Here is a 23,691-nt window from a genome sequence, read left to right as displayed (position 1 = left end):
TATGGGTTCTGTAAAGCGTCTCGAGACAATTTGACTGTAATTGGCGCTATATAAATAAAATTGAATTGAATTGAATTGGACTGATAACTCTAAATTGTCTGTAGGTGTGAATGTGAGTGTGATTGTTTGTCTGTCTGTGTAGTCCTGTGATAGACTGGTGTCTTGTCCAGGGTGTCTCCTGCCTTCGCCCGAGTCAGCTGGGATAGGCTCCAGCCCCCCCCGCGACCCTAGTGAGGATTAAGCGGTGTATAGATAATGGATGGATGGATGGATGGACTGATAACTCTAAATTGTCTGTAGGTGTGAATGTGAGTGTGATTGTTTGTCTGTCTGTGTAGTCCTGTGATAGACTGGTGTCTTGTCCAGGGTGTCTCCTACCTTCACCTTAAGTCAGCTGAGATAGACTCCAGCCCTCTGTGACCCCAATGAGGATTAAGCCATGTACAGATGGAAAATGGCGAATGATTCAGAATTTTAAGACATAACAGATTTTAAATATTAAAAGTTTATGATGAAAAAAGTTTTAAGCAAGCAAGGCATGGACAAGCAGAAGGCTCCTGATTATTTCAGATGGAAGAACCCATGGGGTAAATTCTAAAATTAATGATGACTGGACTCAGTCTCACTTTCAGGACTTTTAACGACATGAGGAGTACACAGCAAATTATCGATTCTATCAGTAACCCCTGTACTTTTACCTCTGTGACAAGAAAAGTCCTTTTAACACCACACTGCAGTATTTGCATATCAGTAGCCAAACGGAAAAAGAAAACAGAATAGCCCTTTTTTTTTCTTCCTGGACAGGAAGGAAGTGAGGTGATAAAGCAGAGACACCTGGTGGCTGATTGCTGCTACCAAAGACAACATGGAGGACAAAAGAAGTGAAATGAGAGTTGGGAAAAGGAAGATTTCAGGTGTGCCAGTTGAACTTCTAGTCATGTTTGCTTCAAATTGTGATGAATGAAAGCAAATGGAGTGGATTTAAAACCCAGAACCGGCTTAATGTGTCAAAGTTTCCTGGTCCACTAGAACCTGCAACTTTGAGGATGCACATCCTCCCAGCACCTCTTCAACCTGCTCGGACTGCTGTTGCTTGGATGTCGGTGCCTTTGCAGGAACTGGGTTGAGATAAGTCTTGTTTTTCTTTCTAAATCTCAAGTATTCTTCCCTTTTCTCTTGCCTGAGTTCAGGGGTGCATTACCCTTCATTGCAAGCCTTTCCTACCCTCCTTCACCAACTCTTCCACATCTCAATGAACTGAACCTAATTGAACCGAACATTTCAGCTGACATTATTTGGACTTTTTTTTTTATCTCTTGGTAATTTTTCTCTTAAGGAATTTGAATTAGTTTCCCCTGTTGCTGAGTTTGAATTTGTTGATGTTGATTTAATGGACGTTCACATCTGAGCTGTTTTTGTTGTTGATTATGATTTAGTCATATTTAACCTGATTTAAGTCATGAAACCAAATTGATGGCAGTGTTTCTCGTATGTCTTGTGTGGTTTTGCAGCGATGAAGTTAAGCTGTCTGGGCTACAGCTCTAATTTGATTTTGAAAATTCAATTCAATTTTAATTCAATTCAATTCAATTCAATTCAATTCAATTTTATTTATATAACGGCAATTACAGGTCACATTGTCTCAAGACGCTTTACAGAACCCACATGCCTGACCGCCAGAGCAAGCTCCAAGGCAACAGTGGCAAGGAAAACACCCTTTTAACAGGGAAAAAAAACCTTGAGCAGAACCCGGCTCTTTATGTGGGGGGACCCATCTGCCTGCTGGCCGGGCGGGTTGAGAGGGACAGAAGTGGTGTAAAGGTAGAGGGGTAGAGAGGTAAAGGGAGAGGGATGGAAGAAGAGGGGGGTGGGGAACAAGGAACATATAACATACAGGTGGATACATGTATGATAAGCTAGATGATACATACAAAGTTCAAGCTAGCATTGAAATTGATTCATAGTTTACTGTTATGATGTACAGCTCTGGCATTAAATATACTACATATATAGCTGGTAGTAAAATTCAAACAGTATGTAGATGAAAATATCAAGTATAGTGAGGGCGAATGCAGAGTCAACTGGTGGAAATGGGCAGCTGGAAGCAGTGGGCTGGAGGAAGGTCAGCAGCAGCATCCCACAAGTGGAGACTAAGCCAGTTGGTGGGAGAACAACCGCAGATCTGAAGCATCCAGCACTGGGACCAGGGACACTCGAAGAAAGGACACAGGGAGAAACAGAGTGAGTGTAATGCAATAACGGTATATATAGTAAATACAAAGGCAATTAGAGAAGGGCTCAGTGCATCGAGAGGTCCCCCAGCAGCCTAGGCCTTAGGGGCAGAACTAAGGGACGTTGAAAGGGTCAGCCAGTCAGCCTTAACTATAAGCTTTGTCAAAAAGGAAGGTTTTAAGCCTGGTCTTAAAAATAGAGAAGGTATCTGCCTCCCGAACCCAAACTAGGAGTTGGTTCCACAGGAGAGGCGACTGATAACTGAAGGCTCTGCCTCCCATTATACTTTTAGAGATTCTAGGAACAAGTAAGCCTGCAGTCTGAGAGCGAAGAGTTCTACTAGGATAATATGGTACTATCAGGTCTTTAAGATATGATGGAGATTGGTTAAGAGCTTTACATGTCAGAAGAAGGATTTTGAATTCTATTCTAGATTTTACAGGAAGCCAATGAAGAGAAACCAGTATAGGAGAAATATGATCTCTCTTGCTAACTCCCATCAGTACTCTGGCTGCAGTGTTTTGGATCAACTGTAGCTGTTTGAGAGAGCTATTGGGACGTCCTGATAGTAAGGAATTGCAATAGTCAAGTCTGAAAGTAACAAATGCATGGACTAGTAAATATCTTTTAAAGCAACTGGTGGAGAATATGTTTTACCCCCAGTGTCTGGTGTCCAAATCCTTCTGAGTATTTGGAAAACCTCTACACCGCAGGATCAGGTGTTTTGAGCTTTCTGTCGACATGATGATGAAACTATGAGTTCATCTGTGACCTTCTGTGTGTATTTCAATTGTAGTTGGATTTGGCATTGTGATAGTTTGGCTGTTAGTCCAGCTTCTTGGGTTTTGAGCATTTTTGCACTTTGGAATTCCCACTTTAGAGGTTTTGGTGGACATGCAGCTTTGTGGAGACACATCTGGCATCTTCAGTGCCCATGCAGTGAATGTGACCTGCAGTGGCAGAGTCGTATCTGGTAGCATGGATGCTTGTTACTATGATAGAGAGTGAGTGGCAACTTCTCTCAGCACTGAGCTCTGAGATTCTGCTTTCCTTTTAATCGTAGCATTTGGTTTTCAAATGGCAGTCTGGATCGGTACTACAAGTACACAGGCAGCAGTGCTGGCGTCATGACAGCAGAGAGATGTGTGTAGACTTTTTTTTTTCTTTATAGAAGAACAGAAATCTTTACACGTAAAATCACAGATGGCACCACTTCTCCCACATTACATCATGCAGACTGTCACCACTCTATGCTGAATATGTGGAGATGACCAGCAGCTTTAGAGGCTAATGCTTTTAATATTTTACAAGACAACACTATTTGCTTATAGACATCTTTGCTTACTCTTTGTATGGTGGATTTCAGCCCCATTATTTGGATCATTGCTAAACAAAGTGTGGAGAAAAGGTACAATGATTAATAGGATTTAAAAAAAAAAATTTGGTAATAAAATCTATTGTGGATACCTTAACTTGTGTTAAAATAGGTTTGGCAAGTTGATGGTAAAAAGTAAAAGAATATGAGCAAAAGACACTATTAAAAAACACACCATGTAATCTCAGCTCATGGTAGATTCCTGTTGGTCTCTCTTCTTTTTTTAACTATACAAACATGATTCAGAAAATTCACACGTTATGGAAACACTGCATCCATACAGACTTGGCAAATCCTCATCTTGGTGATCTCTTTAGTTGAATGAATGTCTCTGGGCTTTTTGTGTAATTCATTTACATTCATAAGATCATGATTTTACAAAATTTTGCATATGTATAAAAAGATAACAGAATAATTACGCTTAAATGCAATGCAATGCAATGCAATCTCCACTGCACTCCACTCAGCCCTCACACACCTGGAAAACAAGGACTCTTATGTTAGAATGCTGTTCATAGACTTTAGTTCAGCATTTAACACCATCATCCCCCAGCAGCTCATCCACAAACTAGACCAGCTTGGGCTTAACACCTCACTGTGTAACTGGCTACTGGACTTCCTGACAGGGAGACCACAGGCAGTACAGGTCGGCAGCAAGACATCGAGCACCATCATCCTGAACACGGGGGCCCCCCAAGGATGTGTGCTGAGCCCCCTACTCTTCACCCTGCTGACCCATGACTGCACTCCAGCTCACAGCTCTAATCTTTTTATAAAGTTTGCGGATGACACAACTGTGGTGGGTCTCATCAGTAACAGCGATGAGACACAATACAGGAGTGAGGTGAGCAACCCGGCCAGGTGGTGCAGCACCAACAACCTCTCTCTGAACGTGGAGAAGACAAAGGAGATGGTTGTTGACTTCAGGAGAGGACACACCCAGCATGCTCCTCTCAACATCAACGGTGCGGCTGTGGAGAGGGTGAGCAGCACCAAGTTCCTGGGTGTGTACGTCTCAGAAAATCTCTCCTGGACCAGAAACACAACATCACTGGTCAGGAAGGCACAACCACGTCTCTACTTCCTGCGTAAGCTGAGAAGAGCCAGTGCCCCAGCCCCCATCATGTCCACCTTCTATAGAAGCACCATCAAGAGCATCCTGTCCAGCAGCATCACAGCGTGGTACGGCTCCTGCACCTCCTCCTGCTGCAGGACCCTCCAGCGCGTCGTGAAAGCGTCTCTCTCCCCTCACTCCAGGACATCTACAGCACCCGCCTCACTCGCAAAGCACTAAGCATTGCAGGTGACCCCACACAACCATCCCACAACCTCTTCAGCCTGCTGCCATCAGGGAGGAGACTGAAGAGACTGAGGGCCAGGATCAGCCGACTGAGCAACAGCTTCATCCACCAGGCTGTCAGGAAGCTGAACTCTCTCCCCTCTCTCCCCTTTCTACCACCCCCTTCCCCCGCATACAGAAACTCTGGTCAATAACCTCTGATCTGCACTGAAATAGCACATTCAACCGTCAAGCATATTTGCACTTCTTGGACTGTTACTTATTTGCACTGTTCTGAGTATTCTGCACTAAATCCGTCACTTTATCTCATGGTCATGTTTACATTTCACTCAGTTCTGCTTTTCTTAGTTCTTAGTTGTTGCTCGGCTCAAATTTTGCTTCCTTTGTTCTTTTTTGCCCTTTAATATCTTATTTTCTAAGTCTTTATTTAATGTCTACTGTTGCACGAAGAGAGAGTAACGAAATTTTGATTCTTGGTATGTCATGTACATATTGAAGAATTGACAATAAAGCTGACTTTGACTTAAATATAGTTTTGAGAAATATGCTTCTTTGCTTTCTTGCAGAAAGTTAGATGAGAAGATTATGACTCCCACATGTGTACATCTGTACCAGCCGCAGTCAGCTGCTTAAACACAAGTCATGTTTCTTTTCAAACTTCCCACTGAAAAATCTCTTCTCACCTTATAGAGAAACATTGTATAATATTCTCTATTTTTCCTGATTTAATCTGGTAAATTGTAGTCTTAGTGTGCTGTTGTTGGACAAAAATCTCACTTTTTCTGCTGTAGTTCAACCACAAGACAGGTGTAAACTCTAAATTAAGTTAATTTGCTGAGGTGATGGTAAGCTCGTGTACATCTTTACTCTGTGAGTACAAACTGTGAGTGCAGGATGATTAATAAGAGCACCAAATTAACTGCTGAAAAAGTTTAATTAATGAGTCAAATTTTATTTTTTAGATTTCAACATGCAACTGTAAGTGTCCTTGCTTACAGTTTTATGTCCCAGATGTTGAATGACACATCTGCAGAGATGTTTGCTTTATTTACAGATTTTCTTCTTTGAGACCTGCTGTGAATGAAGGCAGTGTGTAAACAGATGCGTTTTGTTCATGTTTGTTGTAGATTTCTTCTTGTACAAAGTGAGGAAACCTTTCACAAGTCGCTGCTTTTGAGTCAATATAATGCTAAGTCTTGAACTATATAACAGATCAACAGTAACACTCCTAAAGCCTTGTGCTCAGTATAAAAATAGAGGAAACAAACCAAAAAATATCATAATGATAACAATAAAATTGTTTTGCTCATGCCTTGTGCATAATTAAAGTCCATGATTTGGCAGTATGCAACGCTTTTAAAGGTTTTTGTTTGTTTGTTTTTACATCAGGGTGACTTCAACATTTAGCATATTGAATTATTACATTTTTTGTCTGATATTGATTTCAAAAAAGCCCTGTCTTTTCTGAAAAAACAATGGCTTATTAGTAAATCAGATATATGTAACAACTTACCACCAATCAAAAACTAACTAAAATTGTGACCCTTAATAATTGTTTTGTTTTGTTCTTACTAAATATGTACTGCAGTCAAAACAACAGAAGTGAATATCTAACTCATAAAAACACATAAAACTGTATTTCTACTCATTTGAAAGGATGTCATGTAAAATCCCAGGATGATCCTCTCATTTGTCTCAAAAATCATTAAGACAAGATTAGTTTATTAAAAGTAAAGGAAAACCTCATCATGACTTGGGAAAATAAGCTGCATTTAAGCATTTTTTTTATTGGATCAAACATTAACACTGTCAAAACTGTTTTGTCTTTGTGAAAATACAGTTCATGTTGTAGTTTTGCCACTTCTGTGAAGTTTAACAAAATTTAGTCCTGTAAAGCCAGGAGACGTTCCTCTTGCTCCTTAGCGTAGATGATCCCATTGCTTCTGTACCTGGAGCACTTTATTGTCATGATTTACCTCCTGCAGCCTCTTTGAAGCTGAAGCATGTTGAGTCTCGTAGCGTTAGATCCTCTTGTTGATTCTTTTGAAGGTCACACCCTTCTCTCCTGGAGTTACACAAGTCTGCACGACACAGTGTGGGAAAAAGAGAAGTAAAGACGAAACAAAGTTTCAGAAATGGGAACTTATATTCACATTATTGAAGTTATACAGACATGATTTGTCTCTGAGTATTACTTGAACATGAAAGTGAAAAAATAGAAATTACAACCAGTAATTATACTCCTAGGTAAATATTAGGTGCAGTTTTTTTGTTATTTTTCAAAAATAAAACCTGCTAAAACTACTGTTTGGTCAGTATCTGTCAAACTGTTGATCATAAACCGCAACGTTTCATTATTCAGAATATTCAGTCAGTTCAGCTTGTTACTATTACTTTTTACATATGCCTCAAAAAATTAAAACAAATTTAAGTCCATGTAAATAAGTGGTTACTTCTCTTACCATTACTAGCTTGCCATTACTGATCTCTGCTGTGAAATGGTACTGAGGAAACTGTATTGAGATCTTTCCACCTTCCATAGTTACAGGCGCCTGTAGGTCACAAGGATAAAAGGTCAGAGACAGCTAAGAAAACGGGGCAGATTTGCTGGCAATTTATAATCCCTTTTCCTATCATAAACTCACCCTGAATTTGGAGCCTGTCATTGTCGCCAGCTCACACTCCTGACCCACTGTGAACTTGTTCGACCAGGTCCAGTTAGGGATGGTTTGCATCCAGGTGAAGTTGTTTCCATCCTGAGCCACCTCTGTCACCACTTTATGGTCTGTCTTGGCACTGAGAAGCCCTATGACAAAGAGGGTGAAGTTCCAAATAAAGGAAATTAAAATTCAAATCAAAAGCGACTCATATTAATCCACATGCTGCAACTTATCTATAAATAAATACCAATCGCTTCCAGAAACTCCACATAGTTCTCCTGGCTCTCGAGCTCATACTTCCCAGTGAACGCCATGATGCTGAAAGAGAAGTGAAAAAATAAGGCAGGAATTTGTGAGTCAAGAAAGGAGTGGCCTGTTCCAGATACTCTCCTCTGTATTTGCTCCCATGTGTCACCACCGCATGACTGAAAAATGTCGGTGGTGTTTTTCCCAAGACATAATTGTCACATTGTTTCACGCTGCAAAAATAAAGCATGTCCCTGCTCCTGTCAGCTTCAGGTTTTTCCAGCGCTTCTGCGAGGTGATGACACTTGGTCTGCAAGTTTGAGCATGTGTAGTGAGGCGAAATGTACAGAACATGTTGCTAATATCCTTCAAATGTAAGTCATGGAGGTGTTTGCAAACCATTTTTAACGTTCATGTCTTCAGGGCTTCACATAACAACATAACTTTCTTGAACTGCACTCAGCAGCTGCTTTATATTTCTTGTTGAGAGCTGCCTGAAGAACTGCAATAAAAATAATAATGGAGACCAAAACAACCCTCAAAAACATCTTTACCACCATAGCCATGCAGACAATGAGCATAACTGTGGGCTGCAATTATGGTTGAACAATTGGTATTTGAACAATTTGTCAGAGCTTGACTGACAAAGATTGTTTGCGCTGTACGCCGTCAGAACACAATAAAAAAAACTGTCCAAATATCCACATTTTTCTTGATTTTTTGACACTTTAACTGAGGCTAAGATGTAAAAAAAAAAAAAAAAAAAAAAGTTAGTCATTTAATCAGGACTTTTTTCAAATCTGTGCTTGATGTTGCTTCCTTTCACCTTGTTCTGCAGCGACTGCTGCATCGTTTGATGTAAATCGAAATGTGTGAATACTGAGGGAGAAATATCGGAAATGTGTGAATACAGCTGTGAGATAAAAAGATAACTGGATTATCTGAGGCCTCGACCTTTTCATTTCAGGTGGAATGTGTGAGAGAAATTGAATACTTACCTGTGAAAATATGGTGCTATTATTTGTCTCTAAATTAAAAGCAGATATTTTGCTCCTCCAAGAAATGCATTTACTACAGTCGGAAGAAAAATCTTTATCAGACTCGAATTATAGTATTATCTTTTCATCTTGTTATAACAGCAGAGAAAGAGGGGTCTCCATTCTAGTCCATAAGAGAATTCCATTCACTTTAAAAAGTACAGTAACGGACTCAGAGGGCAGATATATTATTATCCAGGCAACAATCTTTAATAAATTATATTCTATTGTAAACCTCTATGCTCCGAATAATGACGATCCAGCCTTCTTTCACACTGTTTTCTCTCACTTAGCAGACGTATCTGCTAACTCAACAACTATTATCGGTGGTGACTTCAACATAGTTTTAAACCCTTCAGTAGATCGATCTAATAGTCCAATACATGCAAAACAATCACAATCAGTTAAAGTCATACATGATTATATGAAAGATTTTGGACTAGACGACATCTGGAGACTCAAAAACCCAACAAAGAGGGACTATACGTTTTTCTCTCCGGTACACAAAACATTTTCAAGAATTGACTTTTTCCTCTCAAATAACTCTATCGCACATAAAGTTACCACTAAAATCCACCCAATCGTTATCAGCGACCACGCACCAATATCTCTCAGCCTGCAAACAGATTCCATCCCTAAACCTCCTCAGACTTGGCACCTCAACACCTCTCTACTCAAAGACCCAGAATTTGATCGAGTAATAAGGAGTGAGTGGGCAGACTTTCTAAAAAACAATGACTCTAATGACTTATCTCCATCTTTGCTTTGGGAAACTGGAAAGGCCGTAATCAGAGGTAAAATAATATCGTACTCCTCATACAAGAAAAAAAAAGATCTACAAACAGAGAAAGAAATTGAAGAAAAAATTAAACGACTTACAGAGAATTATGCAATATATCCAAGTGATCAACTATGGTCCGAACTACAAAATGCAAAACTAAACCTCGATAATATCCTATCCAAGAAAACAGAGTTTTTATTACAACAACTAAGATATAATGATTTTGAACACAATAATAAATCAGGAAAATTTCTGGCGAACCAACTCCAGTGCAATAAAGAAAAATCCTTCATAACAGCAATTCAGTATCCCTCAGGAAAATATACTCAGTCACCTCAGGAAATCAACCAGACCTTCTATAATTATTACCAGAGTTTATACTCAGCAACAGTTAACCCAAACATGGAAGATATTCGTAATTTTCTCAACAATTTAAACATGCCCGAACTAACGTCAAATTACAGAGACATATTAGATGCTCCACTGACTATCAAAGAACTACAATGTGCATTAGACAGTATGCCAGCAGGCAAGGCACCTGGTCCTGATGGTTTCCCTGCTGAATTTCTTAAATATTTCTGGTCAATGTTAGCACCCCTTTTCTTCAGGACAGTAACAGAGATTAATAATAATGGTTATATAGTCTGCACATGAATACAGCTGCAATTAAATTATTATTGAAACCAGACAAAGATCCTACGCTTCCCTCTAGCTATCGACCTCTGTCACTAATCAACACCGACATCAAAATTATCTCAAAAGCTCTTGCCTCTAGGCTGGAGAAAATCATCCCGTCAATAATTCACAGCGATCAAACAGGATTTATAAATGGCCGACGCTCCACCAACAATATCAGAAGACTTCTAAATCTAATCTCTTTGACGCAACGCCACAACAAAGAAGCTATTGTTATGTCACTGGATGCAGAAAAAGCCTTTGACAAAGTTAATTGGTCCTTTCTCTTCGCTGTGCTCCACAAATTTGGCTTCGGAGAATCGTTTATCCAGTGGGTATCAGCTCTGTACAACTCACCAAAGGCTACAGTCACCACTAATGGGATCACTTCACAAAGCTTCAGTCTGCAAAGGGGAACGAGACAGGGATGCCCACTCTCTCCCTTATTGTTTGCGATCTTTATCGAACCATTAGCAACAGCTATACGTCAGAACACCGATATCAAAGGTATCTGCGCTCTGGAGTCTGAACATTAAATTAACCTATACGCAGATGACATTTTACTTTATCTACAAGAACCCAAAACTTCAGTAAAGGAAGTATTTAACTTCATCACAACCTTCTCACGTCTTTCAGACTACTCGGTCAACTGGTCAAAATCAATTATATTACCTTTAACAGAAAACTCGTGGAATCCCGCAGTCCAAAACTCGCATTATTCTTTTCCTACTGGCAACATCAGATATCTGGGCATAAATATTTCCACGAAACTCTCAGAACTAGTTCATCTGAACTTCACTCCACGTTTGGACAAAGTCTGTGATGATCTGAGGCGTTGGAACAACCTCCCCATCTCCCTTTTGGGACGAATAGCTACAGTCAAAATGAAAATATTACCTAAAATCAACTATCTCTTCTCCATGATTCCATTTAAACCCACATCAAATTGGTTCCAATTGTTAGACTCTGCTATTGGTAAATTCTACTCAAAGAATAAAAAGGCTAAAATCAGTTTGACTACCCTCCAGAAGAATAAATCCGAAGGGGGACTGGAGGCTCCCAACTTCGTGTATTATTATTTAGCCAACCAAATATAATATCTCACCAAATGGATACATCAACATGAAGACTATAACTCCTGGCTGGAACTAGAACAGTTAGATTGTAACCAGATCAAAATCTCTGACCTTCCCTTTATCACTTCTGCCCTTAAACATCACTCCTGCTTCAAGAACCCTATGATCGCTTCCACCTTGTCTGCTTGGTGGAAAGCACTGGAAATCACAGGGGCCCAATTAAAACCCAGTATACTCTCCCCAATCTGGCACAACCCTGATTTTGCAAACAACAAAATAGCTCTTTATTTCAGCACATGGGCAGAGAGAGGAGTCGCCCACCTCCATCACCTTCTTGATGCTAACACATTTAGGACATATATAAACTTATTCCAAACATTTGAAGTAAGAAATGGAAATTTTCTCCAGTACCTACAGGTAAAGAAGATGATTACAAGTAGAATTCCATTGCTTCAGACTACTTTACAGCCAACGGATTTACAGCCACCTGAATTTGTCAAATACATTGTGAAACTGTCTCCAAGAAATGAGAAGAATCTCTCAAAAATGTATAGTTTACTTTCAAAGACACACTCTATACACCTACCAACTCAAAAATGGGAAAAAGATGTATCCAAATCTTTTGACTCTGATTTTTGGACCCAGATCTGTGAAAACACATTTAAAATGACTAAAAACACCAACTTACAATTAATCCAATTTAAGGTGCTTCACAGAACGCATATAACGCAATATAAACTGTATAAAATGGGCTTCTCGCGCTCAGACCCATGTACGCAATGCACCCAAAACATGACTAACACTTACTTTCACGCTCTGTGGCTTTGTACACCCGTCTATCAATTCTGGGTAACGATCACACAGAAACTCTCCAATATTTTGGACTGCGGGATTCAGCATTCCCCGAACGTTTGCCTAATTGGCGATCTAACGCAAACAGCCCTACCAGACATTCATATCCAACCCACACTTGCAGCTATCGCCATTGCCAAAAAAACTATTTTAGTTAACTGGAAAGATAAGAAAGCCCTCAACATCATCCATTGGCTGAACCTCCTCACAGAACACATTTCACTCGAGAGAATATCTGCTATCAGAAAAAAACTATTGGACTCCTTCAAAGAAAAATGGTCTCCATTTATGAAATCAATAAATATATATATTTATTGAGATATATATATATATATATATATATATATATATATATATATATATATATATATATATATATATATATATATATATATATATATATCCAATTGTTTCTGTTTTCCTCAACCTAAACATGAAACATATGACAACATATTTTAACATAAGTTACTTGTTTTTTTTTAATCTATTTGTAATTACACTCATATGAGCTTATTGCAGAATACCAATTAGCTAGAGAACGTTTACAACAGCAAACTTCTTAAATGTAACTCTGTCCCAAAAATAAACATTTGCAATCGTATGTTAAGGCAATATAAATCACTACATACCCATGATGCTGCAAAAGGCGTAAGATGTATGTGGATGTTGCTAGATTAGACCAGATGCAACCAGACAGCCGTTTTCCATTACATACTAACTTACTTCCTGAAACTGACAACTTCCTGTCACTCTTAAGGTGCCCTCAGCGAAATACAGTACAAACATAAGCAATCAGAAAAACACAGAACTTTATAACATGTTACATTAGTTGTAACAGAACACTCCCTGCCTGACGTGATTACACGTCACCCAACACAGTCATTAAACCCCATCCACTCAAGGATCTAGGGGGAGAAGACACACTAACTCTGTAATGGGCCTACGAAAGCCTGAAGACCCCCCTGGTCTAATAACTTTCACCTCGACTTGCCGCACTTTCCCATCTTTACTAGGAAAAGTCTGTGTTACCAGTCCAAGTGGCCATTCATTCCTTGGTACTTGGCCATCCTTGAGGAGAACAACGCTTCCACGCTCGATGTTTGGGAGATCGTCCTGCCACTTCTTGCGTGCCTGCAGCATTGGGAGAAATTGTTTACGCCACCTGTCCCAGAAGGTGTTTGACAGGTGCTGAACTTGCCGCCACTGATGTTTGTAGAGGTCTGAAACTCCAAACTCTCCTGCAGGAGCTGGGACAATGTTCACCTTTTCTGTCAGTAGAGCGGCTGGTGTGAGAATAAAGTTATCATCAGAACTTGTCACAGGAACAAGCGGCCTTGCATTGATGATGGCTGCTACTTCTGCCATGAAAGTCACCAGCACTTCATGGGTAAGTTTGTCCTTCAGTTGAAAGAACATTGAATCTAAAATTTTCCTTGCAAGACCAATCATTCTTTCCCATGACCCACTACAATGGGAAGCATGTGGCGGGTTAAAGGTCCAAGTGCATCCCTGGTCTGACAGGTAAGACTTCACAGCTGCATTGTCAATGCTTGAAGGTAACTTCAGGGCCTTACAAGCACCAACAAAGTTAGTGCCGTGATCTGAACGAATGTTTTTGGCTGGTCCCCGCACAGCAACAAAACGCCTTAGCGCATTGATGAAACTGGATGTGTCAAGAGACTCTATGATCTCGATATGCACAGCTCGTATACTCATGCATGTAAAGATAACAGCCCACCGTTTACTATGTGAGAGGCCCCCTCTCGTCCGGTGTGATGAGACGTTCCATGGGCCAAATACATCCAACCCAACATTTGTAAAAGGAGGGTCTGTTGAAAGACGATCTGCTGGGAGGCTGGCCATTTTCTGGGTGCTGAGTGGAGCTCTGAGCCGTCTGCAAGTTACACATCAATGGATGACACTACTCACTTTTCTCTTTCCTCCTACTATCCAAAATCCAGCTGAACGGACAGCTCCTTCCATAAAGTGACGACCTTGGTGGTGGATTTGCTCATGATGTTGCCTGACGAGTAAGGTCGCAACATGATGCTTTCCAGGAATAATCACAGGTGTTTTTTCATCTTGATCAAGATTCGCATGACAGAGATGGCCACCTGCTTTCTGAAGGCCTTGTGCATAAATAAAGGGGTCCAGATTGTAGAGAGGGCTGCTTTTTGGCACTTTCTCACACCGCTGAATGCATTTGATTTCTTGGCCATAGACTTCCACTTGAACTGCTTGGATGATGGTAGCTGAAGCTTGTTTGGACTCTTCAACAGTGATGTCAGCCTTGCAGTAATGCCAGCCCTTACAAGAACTGTTCTTCATTGTTGTGTTGAAGAGGCGGCTATGTGAATGAGACGAGCGACCACACGAGTGAGTGACTTCCAAGAAGAGAACTTGGTGAATCGTTGTGAACCAAGCTGCTTGGAAGTTGTTGCTGTGGCTAAGGTGGACACTAGAGGTCATACGTCTGGATCTGAACTTGGATCAAAAAGTTCATAGGAATTTTCTGAGTTAGTTGTTCCTGGTATGGAAAGAAATCTGGGGCCACTTAGCCAATTGGTATCTTTCAGTTGGCTCGCAGCAACTGAGCGTGTTGCATGATCTGCAGGGTTCTCGTCTGTAGACACATAGTGCCACTGGTCTGGACGGGAGGACCGTCTGATATGTTGTACTCGGTTACTTACATATACATAAAAACGTCTTGTCTCATTATGGACGTAACCATGTACCACTTTGCTGTCTGAATAGTAGGTTACGGCATAAAGCGAAAAGTCCAGTTCTGTTGAGATCAGGTCTGCTAACTCAACAGCTAGCACTGTAGCAAAGAGCTCTAACCTTGGCACTGTGTGTTCTGGGCGGGGAGTCAGTTTGGCTTTCCCCATTACAAACCCAACACTGTTATTTCCAGTGGCATCTGTGACCCTTAAGTATGCTACTGCAGCAATAGCTTTGGTAGATGCATCACAGAATAGATGCAGTTCTCTTCTGACAGCTGCAGAAGGTGAACTCACAGTATGGGGCCTAGAGATGGAAAGACTGGCCAGATCAGACAAAGAAGTTCTCCAAGACATCCAAACTTTCTTGTGGTAAGGGTGCATCCCAGTCACCATTCTCAGTAGTGAGTTCTCTCAGAATGGCCTTGCCTTGGATTGTAATGGGCACCTACAAACCCAAGAGGATCGTAGAGGCTATTGATGATTGAGAGGACACCCCTTCGGGTGAAAGGTTTAATCTTGTCTGACACACTGAAGAGGAAACAGTCAGTTCGGAGGTCCCACTTGAGTCCAAGACTCCGCTGTATTGGCAGTGCATCTGACGTGAGATCCAAGTCCACAAGGTCACTTGCATGATCTCCAGGTGGAAAGGCATCCATAACTTCTCTTTTGTTTGCTGTGATCTTGTGCAGCCTTAAGTTTGATTTGGAAAGGACTTCCTGAGTCTTTTTCAACAAGTCAACAGCAGCTTTGACTGTAGGCTGGGACTTCAGGCCGTCATCCACATAGAAGTCACGCAACACAAAGCGTTGAACATCAGGATCTGTGTTGAGTCCTTTGTCCTCGACAGACCGGTGTAGTCCATGAATAGCCACTGCAGGTGAGGGGCTGTTACCAAACACATGGACCCTCATGCGATATTCCATGATTTCCTTGGAGAGATCATTGTCTTTAAACCAAAGAAAACGCAAGAAGTTCCTGTCTTCCTCTTCCACAAGAAAGCAATAGAACATCTGTCCCAATCAGAAGCTGCCACGTCACAAAGCCCCACCCACCACGCCCCTAACGGCTGTTTTTAAACCGGAAGTCCCGCCTTCCCTCGCTCCCCATTGGCTGTTTTTAACAGGAAGTCCCGCCTTTCCACGCCCTCAACTGTTGTTTTTACCGGAAGTCCCGCCTTCCCGTACCCTAATCTGCGTAGCAACCCTAATCTGCGTAGCAACCCTAACCCTAACCAACTGGAAGTCCCTCCCTCTTTAACCGACAGAAGCTTATCTCAACGGAGCAAACGTGCCCCTCCTACCCCAGCCCTTTCCTCCTATGACATAGCGTTTTAAACGGTCTTTGAGAGAAACCCACGTGTCCCCACCCCTCCCTTTCGTCCTATGACAGAGCATTTTAACGGTCTTTGAGACGCGGGAAATTTGAAGTATAAAAGTAGTGTTTAGCATTATCTGCAGCTTTTTCTCTAGCTTTTTCTCCTTTCTCTCCCCATTTTGCATCCTCTGAACCAAAATGCTACTGTCCAGTATTTCTCCCCACACCTCTCACCGGGACCAGAGGCGTCCGTTTGAACACAAGAACCCTCTCCTCCCACCGGAAGTCCCTCCCTCTTTAACTGACAGAGACTTTATCTAAGCAGAACCAGAGGTGTCCATGTGAACAAAATGATGCTGTCCAGCTTTCCTCCCCTCCCTGCATCCAAAGACAGAGGTTTATCAGTCTAGACGGGAGAGGTGTCTGTCTGAACAAGAATGCTACTGTCTAGAGTGTCTCTCCCCCCATCCCCACACCTCTCATCAGTGCACCCGGGAAATTTGAACAAAAGGTACATTGGACAGCTTTTCTGTTGAGGGACGATATCTAACTGTGGCTGAAACTCTGAGGTGCTTTACAGGCCCTGAAGTAGGCCTCTTGTTTGGTTTTTTTTTTTTATAGCAACTTTATAATTCCTTGGGTGAGGCCCAACTTCAAGTACTCTGCTTCTCTTAAAACCAATGTGACAGAGCAGCTTCAATAAGGACATTTCACTGACTACAAACTCATGTTTTATTACCAGACGTATGTCTCAGTAACGGAAACAGACAATAATGTGATGTTTGGTCTCATCTGACAATTTTCATGAGGAAGATAAGAAGTATGCAAGAATCAGCGAAAATATCCAAGAATTAACTAATGACGAATCTGAGGACAGGACTCAAAATAAAACAAAGCAAAAAAAATTTTAAAAATAAAACAAACAGCACCGGTCTCTTGCTTTAGGATAAAAAACAGTGACTTGAATGCCTCTTGACTCATTATTCTCTAAAACTGGTCACAAATGATTCAATATGCAAGGCTTGAGCTAAACAACACGTTGGAGGAACGACAGAAAATACATGTAGCATCACATCATTGCTAGAAACTGCTGCAGTGGTTTTATATTAGTACATGGCACTTGGCACTGCCACATATAGAGGGAAACAATGAAATGGGGATACTGACAGCAAAGTAGTTTTTTTTTACTATACACAATAAATATTAAAATAAAGAATGCATAAAAACTTTTTGAAAAAATCTGTAATAATTAAAGGAGGAAGGAAAAGAAGGTTGTTGGATGGTACTGAATGATAAGAGTCTCCTCTTTGATGGCATAGAATGACATGAGCTTCCTCTTATAGATAGCATGGAGTGATGTTCACACTCCTGCATGTAAGGACAGAAGAGAATATACGACTGATCAGTGATTCAACTAAAAGATGTTTCACCATCATATTCAACGGAATAAGCCGGGACATTTTGAGATCCTAAGAGCGCTCATGTTTTTTAACCTTTCTTTTAGTTTGAACTTTTTAATGAACTTGTAAATGCAAGTTGGCTGATCGACTTAAGTCTCAGGTGTTTTTGAGGCAGATCAAAAATGTAAACTTCAACACACTTTTAGATGAGATGGTATATTTGCTTTAGAATCAGTATCTTCAAACATAACTGGATTTCATGTTTTTGTACTAATATACTAAGTTTCAACTTCAGTGCATATTCCAACCATTTTCAAACTTTTATATCTGATTAAACGCTATTTAGGAGCAAATGGAATAAATATTTTTTGAGGAAAAATGCAATAAAAAAAGCACAAAAAAGCATTACATTTTGCTAATGTTTTGTATTCTACCCAGCTCTGCTTATAATAGCAATAATTATCACATAACACCTGCCTAAAATCACAAATATAAAACTGTAAAAAACAAACACACTACAGGATGTTCAGTGAACTCAAGTCAATGCTTATTTAAAGTGAAGCTGAGTCCACATACATTCCTAAACTGAAGGTTTGTCACTGCTTTTGCTGCACTCCTGACAACAGTAATGTTGTTTTTTTCTACATAATAAACCATCAAGACAGTTCATCACATAAAAACACTCGTAAGGTCGCTAAAAGAGTTGAGAGATGTAAGTATTTTTCACAATCTGGTTTGCCAGGGATCTTCATTTCCTTGAGGTATCTCTTAAAATGACAATCAGTGATGACCCTTTCTTTCTTGGGGCAGAACCTTTTGGGTTTCCCTACAAAAAATGAATTAAGATTTTACTCAACTGAAAACACATTTTGTTATGAGACCACAATCGTTTCTTAAAAATAAATGTCGCAATGTTCCATGTCGTTAATATTTTTGTACTGTAAATATACGTTTTGGATTGAATGGCAATTTCTTGGTGTCTTCAATTTCAACTTCAACTCTTGAAAGAGTAGCCCTTTCTTCAGAATCCTCTGTGTCCAAGTTTTTTGAAACCGCTTGTGTAGAAACAAACAAAAAAAAGCACTTATTTAAAGCAACTGAATGAATGAAAGCCACAGATATTTTTTTTTCTATTAAAATACTGCATGAAAAACTTACCATCCTCGTCTATGGAGGCAGCCTGGTCTTTAGACTGAATATCTTCTGTTTCTGAATCAGGGAAACCTGTGGTTCTATTTAATGAAATACAGAAAAAAGAGCAAGACAATGAGTGCTAAAAAATATCTCGCAACATTTTTATTGTAGTTTCTGCACATAGTTATAATTATTATTTACTAGCCCTGGCCAAAAAAAACAAAAAAACAAAAAAGAATCCATAATTACCATTTCAATGACAGATATATCATCTTCAGTGTGAGAAGATGATTTTTCCCAGACTCCCTGGCTGATCACTGTCAGCACTGTGTTGATCTTTTTAAAAATAGTTTTTGTGTAGAATAGTTTTTATAAAATGTTTTCTATAAAAATGTTTGTTTTTTTTTTTACAAAATGTTGTTTTCTAAAAAAATGTTTTTGTGTAGAATAGGTTTTTTAAAATTTTGTTTGATTAGGTTTTACCGCTTGTTGTTTTCAAAAAATTATAAAATATTTTTGTGTAGAATAGTTTGTATAAAATGTTGTTTTCAAAAAAATTGTTTCTGTGTAGAAAAGTTTTTATAAAATGTTGTTAGTACTTGTTATCTAAAAAGAAATTAAAAATAAAAAATGTTTTATTTTAAAACAAATAAATAAAATGTTTTTAGTACTTTTTCCAAAAAAATTTTCAAATGTTTTGCACTGAATAGTTTTTAGTACGTTTTCTTAAAAAATAAATAAAAAATGTTTTTAGTACTTGTTTTATTTTTAAAAAGTAAATAAATAAAACGTATGGTGCAGAATAGTTTTTAGTACTTGTTTATAAAATATTTTACTACTTGTTTTCAAAAAATTATTAAACATTTTGTTTGAATCACAGTTTAAGGTATCGTGTTTCATGAATGGTAACTCTATGAATGTGTTGTTGCCCAATTGCAGGCTGGACTCTCAAGGCAAACTCGACATTTTCCTCCTCTGTTGTTTCAGCTTAATTTATTTGATGGTGAGACACAGCAGGCAAAAGTGTAGATGTTGTGTTGGCAAATTTACAGGCCTAATCACTGGAGGTAAAGCGAAAAACACTCTATTGCCTGTTTTTGGTCAGCACCCAAACCCTCGAGAGTTCATTTGAATCTCTGTGACAATGTGGCATACATTGTTGAACTTTTTTTTTCAGTTCTTGTTTGAAAGTGCATTTTATGTTATGGTTGATTATCTTATGATTCCTCTCCGCACTAGTTCCTCCCTACGACGTCTCCTATGCTGTCACCCTTAAAATGCTTAGATGGAAAGAGACAATCGGACCTCAAAGCTCTGCAGATACAAAAACATGACGACACCCAACCTTCCCCTATTTTTTCTTTCTTTTCTTCTTTTTTTCTGTCAGTGTTCGGCGTGTGTTGTGTAGTGTGACTCCAAAGAGTTGTCCTCCCTCCCCATGTGTAAACTGGCCTGTTGAATCCTGCTCTGCCCAAACAATCCCTGCTGTGAACTCAGCACAGGTTCTGTTCAGTAGCCCTTCTTTCTGCCTTTTCTCACCACAAGTTAGTAGCTCTTTACAAAGTAGAATTTGTTTTTATTCAAGTGAAATTGTTGAAGGGCACAGTGGTGTTTACTCGGACATGATGTCACGAGTGCACATGTCCAGAGCGTGAATGTAAATTGTACATAAATTGTACACCGAGTGTGTAATGTAGCACCGGGTGCATTCGTCTCCTCCATGGGCTGTGTGATTGTGTAAAAATGATCAGTCGTGGCTTTTTCTGAAAGATCAGTGGGAGACATTTGATACTTTTCATCCTGCTCATCTTTATGTGCATGACCTGTTTTGTCGTACACTGAATGTTGTACAATACATGCAGCTGCATGTTTAAAGAAAATCCTTAAAGGAAAATCTTTTGCATTTTTGATTCAAAAGGCATGTCATATCTACTTTTTAAATGTATTACAAATATCTGTACGTTTGGTTTACCGCCTCATCACTGAACCGTTAAACTTAGCATGTAGAGAATACAGCTTGCTTTGGGGGAAAAGTCCTGCATTTAATTTGAATCATGACATTTTTTCTGCTGAAAAACAACAGTCGTGGTAGAACCAGTGTTAAGCCATTTTACTTGCTATTTGTGCCCAAGATATATTTAAAATGTTTAAGACATCTTTTGTTGTGTCAGGCTGTATGCTATTGTAAAGTGTACAGACAGTTACATTGAATTTTGGAAACAAAGTTAAAAACGTCTTGCATGCTCGTTTGTTTTTTATTCTTCTTTTCTGTCTGACATGACGCTGAAGATGTGGGACGAATCAGAGAACAGAGGAACGGCACAGTAAAATTACACTGAAATGTTAGGAGTGTACTAGGAATAGATTCACCTCAGTGATTGTAGTCGTATTTAAAGCAGACGTACAAGCGCAGTACTTATTCTCTCTGTTAGAGTTGGAGCCGTGTAATGTTAATTCATTGTATTTTGTAATTTGTGAAAGAGTAGCTTGTTATTTCTTTTTGTCCTATAGCCCACAACTGATAACGGTTACGTTTTCTAAAATGAGATTTTACGTTGGATCGATTACATTTGACGGCTCTCTGTAGGCTTTTAAAGGAAGAAAACACAAGCTTTAGAAACTTTATATTTAAATCACCCCTGAATTTATAACTTCAATTATTTTCTCCATTTACCCTTATAAAAATGAAGGAGCAGCAAATGTATGAATATGTAGAAAACCATTAAACATGATGTGCCATAATATATTTACCTCTATTGATGATAGAGTTGTGTTGGCCCTTACTTTAGAGTCAATTGCTGAGTGATAACTTACTGTAAGCCTCAGGTTAAACTTTTCACCTATTTTAGGTAAATCCCTTTACAAGATACAGCAATGACAAAAATTCTCTTCAGACGGTCCCATCTTTCTTTACTTCACAAATTAAGTGTGGGTGGGTTTTTTTGTTTGTTTGTTTTAAGTTTTATTCCTACTTGCTGCAGAAATGCAGAGCAGGACATTTCTTTACAAAAAACAAAACGGATCAATACTTGTTGGACAAGAACTTCTTTAAACAGATTCCTTTCTATCACAGCTCTGTTTGTATGTTCTTCAGTCTTTGTAAATTTGCTAGATGAATTGAGCGTGTGTGTGTGTGTGTGTGTGTGTGTGTGTGTGTGTGTGTGTGTATATAGATTCTTCTTCAGCCAAGTCCTTGTATTGCTAGTCCAAGTCACATCCACTGAAGTGTAACTCTTCGCGTGTCTACGTCTGGTCTGGCTGCACCGATTAGCATTTCCACGACTTTTTCCTTCATTGGAGATTTATCTACCTGAATATTTATTTTATTTATGAATCTTCCTATCAATATATAAAGACATAATAGTTGTAAGTATATTGAAGAGATACTGTGCAAGAAGAACATTTACCCTACCATCCTTCAAGTTTATTTTTTCCTTCAAGCAAAATTCACTCCATAACCTGATTAACAGATAATAAATAAGAATAAATTAATAGTATGTTATAAGTTTAGTAAATGCTCATGTGTTGCTGCATACCAGGCACACCCAACAGAAAATAGCTCAGCAGTTACACTGTCAACAATACTTTGAAACCTTGTCATTCTAAATATTTAGATAAAAGGTGTAACACTAATTGTGAGGCAGAAGAATTACAGTCTCTGCATTTTTATAATAGTGCAGCAAAACTTATCAGTTTCTTCTTGCCGTGAGTTCTATCAGAACATCAATACTAACCACACATTTAGACATCAAATATTAAATCAGCAGCCATTTAGCTTAACATGATAGATATAGGATTTTGTTTGTTTCTCATGTGTTTTGTTAAGTGGAACAAAACAAACACAACATATTTAAGTTTATTAATACAGCAACTTACATTAAATTATTAAATTACATGATTCCATTGGTGCTTCTATGAAAAGATGTATAACGGAAACTTTTCTAATCATTTTACAAACTGACTAAATAGAAATCACGCCAGTGTGTACCATGCCAGCGCCACATATTTATATATATTTATATAAAAAAATCATTATAAATTGTTAGCATTTACGTAGAGGTTTTAGAAAAGTATTGCAACTTACCTTACACCTTTTTTGCTTTCTTATTTGAAGTTAAATGGGAAGATCTGTTCCACTTAAAATGTCATGATTCAAATTAAATGCAGGACTTTTCCCCCAAAGCAAGCTGTATTCTCTACATGCTAAGTTTAACGGTTCAGTGACGAGGCGGTAAACCAAACGTACAGATATTTGTAATACATTTAAAAAGTAGATATGACATGCCTTTTGAATCAAAAATGCAAAAGATTTTCCTTTAAGGATTTTCTTTAAACATGCAGCTGCATGTATTGTACAACATTCAGCGTACGACAAAACAGGTCATGCACATAAAGATGAGCAGGATGAAAAGTATCAAATGTCTCCCACTGATCTTTCAGAAAAAGCCACGACTGATCATTTTTACACAATCACACAGCCCATGGAGGAGACGAATGCACCCGGTGCTACATTACACACTCGGTGTACAATTTATGTACAATTTACATTCACGCTCTGGACATGTGCACTCGTGACATCATGTCCGAGTAAACACCACTGTGCCCTTTAACAATTTCACTTGAATAAAAACAAATTCTACTTTGTAAAGAGCTACTAACTTGTGGTGAGAAAAGGCAGAAAGAAGGGCTACTGAACAGAACCTGTGCTGAGTTCACAGCAGGGATTGTTTGGGCAGAGCAGGATTCAACAGGCCAGTTTACACATGGGGAGGGAGGACAACTCTTTGGAGTCACACTACACAACACACGCCGAACACTGACAGAAAAAAAGAAGAAAAGAAAGAAAAAATAGGGGAAGGTTGGGTGTCGTCATGTTTTTGTATCTG

At 39.2% G+C, this 23,691-nt stretch overlaps 1 protein-coding gene across 1 annotated transcript; it reads right to left on the bottom strand.

The window, feature by feature from the left end:
* Positions 1–6,669: 6,669 nt before the first annotated feature.
* On the bottom strand, positions 6,670–8,010 carry LOC111573458 (gastrotropin-like). Its single transcript, XM_023277630.3, has 4 exons — positions 7,815–8,010; positions 7,553–7,713; positions 7,370–7,459; positions 6,670–6,988 (listed from the first exon to the last, which is right to left on the bottom strand). Exons 1-4 carry the CDS (start codon positions 7,879–7,881, stop codon positions 6,929–6,931), a joined length of 378 nt encoding a protein of 125 aa, XP_023133398.1. The 5' UTR covers positions 7,882–8,010; the 3' UTR covers positions 6,670–6,928.
* Between the last annotated feature and the right edge of the window lie 15,681 nt (positions 8,011–23,691).

Source organism: Amphiprion ocellaris, chromosome 13, assembly GCF_022539595.1.
Source record: "Amphiprion ocellaris isolate individual 3 ecotype Okinawa chromosome 13, ASM2253959v1, whole genome shotgun sequence".
In the NCBI taxonomy this organism is placed as follows: domain Eukaryota; kingdom Metazoa; phylum Chordata; class Actinopteri; family Pomacentridae; genus Amphiprion; species Amphiprion ocellaris.
Note: the sequence above shows the minus strand (reverse complement) of the source record. Positions and strands in the feature narration are given on the sequence as shown.